Genomic DNA, 5,427 nt, shown 5'->3' on the forward strand with positions numbered 1-5,427 from the left:
ACTCACTGGTTTGATTTCCACTCATTTGCTTATTGATTTTTCTAAAATTTTTGTTGCTTCTTGCAACCTCTTCAATAGTCAATGATTATTGAAGAGGTTTCAAGAAGCAAAGAAGATTTTAGAAAAAATAAATAAGTAAATGAGTGGAAATCGAACCGGTGAGTGTATTAATTGATAAGCATCAAAACAGAATGACTCTACCCAGACACGATAAAATATATATATGTATACATATGGGAGAATTTACGAAAAAAACAACAGACGAAGACAGGTGGTGTAAACAACAAATGGATGTATTAGTTTAATGCTCGGGAATAGAGAAAGTCTTTGACGTTTCGAGCTACGCTCTTCAACTGAAAGGAACACAGAAAGAAATAAGGAGAGAAACAAGAAGAAGAAATATAAGGAGCACTCACACACACACACACACACACACACACACACTCTTACACATATATGCATAACTATCTGTAACATATACACCTGGTATGTACAAAGAAAGATTTACAACACAGACCCATGTTTGCCACCTTGGAATCCTCTGTGTAGTGGGTTGATCCACTACTCAGGAAGAGACTATTCTAGAGTACGTTCTGTCTTATCTTCGAAACGTCTAGATAGAATAGAGACAGCTGATGAAGGGATATTCCAAGTGGCTTTCCGTTTTCCTATATGTTCGTTCCGTTGTCTGTAGTTTATTGTTCTAACGTCCTGTACCCTGATATGCATGTATATACACATGTAGATGTAAGTATGTACATATATGTGCGTATACATGTATATATATTCTTTGTATTATTACATTATTGAACGCACACGTCCTTTTTTGCAAGTAAGTCTACTATATATATATATATACACACAAGAAGATTTGTAATGCATGCTCACACCTCAGCCAATATATACCCATGAAGGTCTGTAGCACATACAATGTATACACTGGAAAATGCATAACCCCCCAACATATGTGCAAGATCTGTTACACACACGCACACAAACACCACACCCAGTATATACACAGGATAGTCTGTAATGCACAAAAGAACCCATGTCAGTTTTACCAAATACCATGAAGAATTCATTGTTTTCTTTCATGTTTTTACAGGAGAGACACACCACAAGTACGAGTGAGTGGAGCTATTCTGATTGGTTATTCTCTTGCTGGTGAGTCATCCTGATTGGTTGTTTCCATTCCTTATATTTTTCCATTGACTGCTTTGCAAATTGATTTGTTATTTCTGTTTTGGCTGTGGGGAGGAGATGGGGCAGGTGATGGATGGCTAGTGACTCACCCTTGATACTTTGTATGTTGTTCACAGACCCTGCACTTTTGGTGTTCTGATGTCACATCCTGTTGGAGGTTAATTTCATCTTGTTACTGTTAGATAACATCACCACTAACAATAGCAGCAGCACCACCACCACCACCACCATCATCATCATCAAATAACCATCATCATTTTGAATCATCTTGTAGTTACTCAGACTGGTAGAAATAACAGCCTGAAAAATCACACCCCTTATTATCCTTAAGAAAAGAAGGACACATTGCATATTGTAATCATAGATGCACGTTGATTAAAAACAAACAAATTGATTGAGAAGAGAATGCCTTTGATCATAATACGATTGCCTGATCAGAACTGACCTGGGGCTAAATAGAGACATTCATTGCTTTCATCATAATTACCACCACCACCACCATGATCATTATGGTCTTCACTACCATCATAACTATCATTACCACCACCCACCACCATTATTATCATCGTTACTAATGTAATGACCATTTATATTGTGATTAGTATACTGATATTTTTATTTTTGTCATCATCATCATCATCATCATTATGTCGTCATCATCATCATTACCATCATCATCATCTTCATCACTACCATTATAGCTTATCATATTGTGACTATTATACTCATATTCTTGTTTTTTTCATCATTATCATCATCACCACCACCACTATCATCATCATCATCATTACTACCACTGAAATTATTTATTGTGAGTTGTATACTCACATTACTATTGCTATTTTTAGTATCATCATCATCATCATCATCACCATCATCATCATCATCATCATCATCATCATCATCATCACTACCATTGTAATTATATTTATTGTAAGCTGCATCTTCATATTATTATCATTGTTATTTTCAGCATCATCACCATCATAATTCCTCCTTATCATCATCATCATCAACTGTTTTGCATTCATCTTCTTTTGTAGTCATATGTTAGATGGTATTTACAATACAATATGTCTTGCATGTGTGTTCTTTTATCATCTTGGCTATCAGCTCTACTCTGTTCTGACTACTTTATCTCAGATCTTCTTCCACTTATCTCTAGTTTTGGAGCATTCCACCAGTAAGGCTTGACACCCTTTTTCATTTAATATGCATTATCTATTTACTTTATATATATATCTAAAATCAACACTGTCATCTCTCCTACATATAATTAGTCAATATCTCTCCTTGCATGTATTAATCAATAACTTCTCTCCTTGCATACATTAGCCTGCCTCATCTTTTCAGCATATATTAGCCCATATCTTCTCTATTGCATACATTAGCCAATATACTAAATATCCTGTTGCTATTTCAACTGACTTGTGTTCAATCTTTATTTTGAGTTAGTGTTACACATCAAAGAGTTCAAATTTAATTCGATTCCTTCCTTCATTCACGAATCATGTTTCACTTTCACACACACACACATACACACACACACACACACACACACACATCTTGCACTCACTACCACACACACATGTGCCACATATAGTCGAGCCAATAAGGGAGCCTCAACCTAGTCGTTTGATCTGCTAGATATAGCAGCTAAATCTGCTTCAAATCACAGCTTACTATCCTAAAAAAAAGGTAAACATTGGATAATGTGTCCTGGGGTCTCTGCACATAGGGAATCATATTGGATTGTCATGGTTGGAATGTCTTTGATGCTTGGTCTGCTCAATAAGAACTGAATTGAGGTTAAACAACAATTGACTACATATAGAGAGTTCCCTGTGTTCTGTGACCCTATCTCACAATTGTATATCATTATATACTACATGTAGTCTTAAAAGTTCACTGTCTCATGTTTCACAACCATGCAGTTATACCTCATGTTTGCTTACATCCCAAGTAAACATAACGCTTCGGCAAAAGAGGCATATAGAATAAGTACCAGACTTTATCCAACTGAAACCCTGCGAGGCGATGTTCCAGTGTGGCTGCAGTCCAATGAATGAAATAAGTAACAGAAATAAAGAAAGAAAATACACATATAGGCACAGGAGTGGCTATGTGGTAAGTAGCTTTCTTACCAACCGCATGGTTCCAGGTTCAGTCCCACTGCGTGGCACATTGGGCAAGTGACTTCTACTATAGCCATGAGCCGACCAGAAGCCTTGTGAGTAGATTTGGTAGACAGAAACTGAAAGAAGCCCGTCGTATATATATATATATATATATATATTTATATATATATATATATACGCGCACACATCATCACTTGACAACCGATGTTGGTGTGTTTGCATCCCCGTAACTTAGTGGTTCAGCAAAAGAGGCATATAGAATAAGTACTAGGGTTGATTTGTTCGACTAAAGGCGGTGCTCCAGCATGGCCACAGTCAAATGACTGAAACAAGTGAAAGAATAGAAGAATACCACATACAATCCCCTATATTCATTGTCCATGTTTCACTATCATGTGGCATCACATATCTCATGTAGTTCTCTTCATTCACTATAGTTCACAACCATTCAGTCATATAAGTTACTCAGACCACATACAGCTCTCTATACATTCACTCACTAGATTTCTCTGCCATGCACTGTCATCTATCTTACACATCATTGTTCTCTATGTACATTATACCATCTTTCACACTACATCATATCCTTAACTTCATATGTCTGTCTGTCTGTCTTTATCTACAATCTGTCTCTATGTCTGTTTATCTATCTTCCTCACCTGCCTACCTACTAATGTACACACACAGTACTGCTGCACGTCACTTTGGGAAAGTCACTTTGGGCAAGTGCTGGGGCACCACCTTAATTGTCTAGTTGAATGAATCGACCCCAGTACTTTTTTTTTGTTTTTTGTTTTTTTTAAAGCTTGGTGTTTAATCTCTTGGTCTCTTTTGCCAACCTGCTATGTTATGGGGATGTAAACAGACCAACAACAGTAGTCAAGTGGGGAGGGACAAACAAAGACACACACACACATGCACAAGCACACACATACATATATCTACAATAGGCTCCTTTCAATTTCCGTCTACTAAATTCATTCCCTATGGCCTCACACTTTGGTCAGCCCATAGTAGAAGACACTTGCCCAAAGTGTCATGCAGTGGGACTGAACCAGGAACCATGTGGTTGAGAAGCAAGCTTCTTACCACACAGCCACGCCTGCGTGTATGGAAAAATGAATGTGTATGTGTGTATTTATGTATACACTAATGTACCTACATCACTATATCAACCAGACTATCATATGTTTTTATATACCACTGATCACATAGTTATATACCACTAACAGATGTTTTTATATACCACTGCCACTTCCTCGCATTGTTGTAGCTTTCGAATGATGTCACCTTGCTGACTTGGCAGGCAGGTCAACATTCCCCTTGAACAAAATGGCACTCCATCACAGAGTTACCCATTTATAGCTGAATTGACCGGAGCAGCATGAAATGAAGTGTTTTGCTCAAGAACACAACATACTGCCAGTCTGGAGATTGAAACCACAATCTTACAATTGTGAGAGCTACAGCCGAACAACTAGGCCAAGTGCCTTCACAATGTGCCTACATCAGTATGCAATTAGCATAGAGCAATGTACAGTAATTGAATGCATAACATACTTGTATGTATAATAATGCAATACATTTAATAATTATTTTTTAAAATCAATATCCCTACCTTAATACTCATGTGCATGCAAATATAACAAGTTATAATTCATGTGATTGCATATTTATTTACCCATGTCAGTGTAGTGAATGATGTGTGTGTGTTTGTGTTTTTTGTCTATATATATGTATATTTATATAGTCATCTGGTGCAATTTAAACTTATCAAACTGGTTTCAAATTATGGAGATTACATTTAAATAGAGTAGTTAAAAATGTAATCCCCATAATTTGAAATCTTTATGATGAGTGCTAAGGCATGAAACTCTCAGCCCTTGAGTCACTCTGCAACTTCTGTCTATTAATAATAGAATATCTATCTATCTATCTAGCTATCTATCTCTCTGTCTGTCTGTCTGTCTATCTATCTATCTATCTATCTATCTAAAAATATTAGGTATTGAACCAGTATCTCCTTGGATGATACCATCTCTTAATGAGGCCAACATAACCTCCAGTTGAATTATATATATATATA

General features: G+C 36.5%; 1 protein-coding gene across 1 annotated transcript in view; it reads left to right on the top strand.

The window, feature by feature from the left end:
- Positions 1 to 5,427, top strand: part of LOC106878548 (TLC domain-containing protein 4-B) — an 87,641-nt gene that overhangs the window by 66,661 nt on the left and 15,553 nt on the right. The window contains exon 5 of the mRNA XM_014927793.2: positions 1,106 to 1,164. Coding sequence (XP_014783279.1) covers positions 1,106 to 1,164 — 59 coding nt within the window. The remainder of the gene's footprint in view (positions 1 to 1,105; positions 1,165 to 5,427) is intronic.

The sequence above is a fragment of the Octopus bimaculoides genome, chromosome 8 (genome assembly GCF_001194135.2).
Source record: "Octopus bimaculoides isolate UCB-OBI-ISO-001 chromosome 8, ASM119413v2, whole genome shotgun sequence".
Lineage (NCBI taxonomy): Eukaryota > Metazoa > Mollusca > Cephalopoda > Octopoda > Octopodidae > Octopus > Octopus bimaculoides.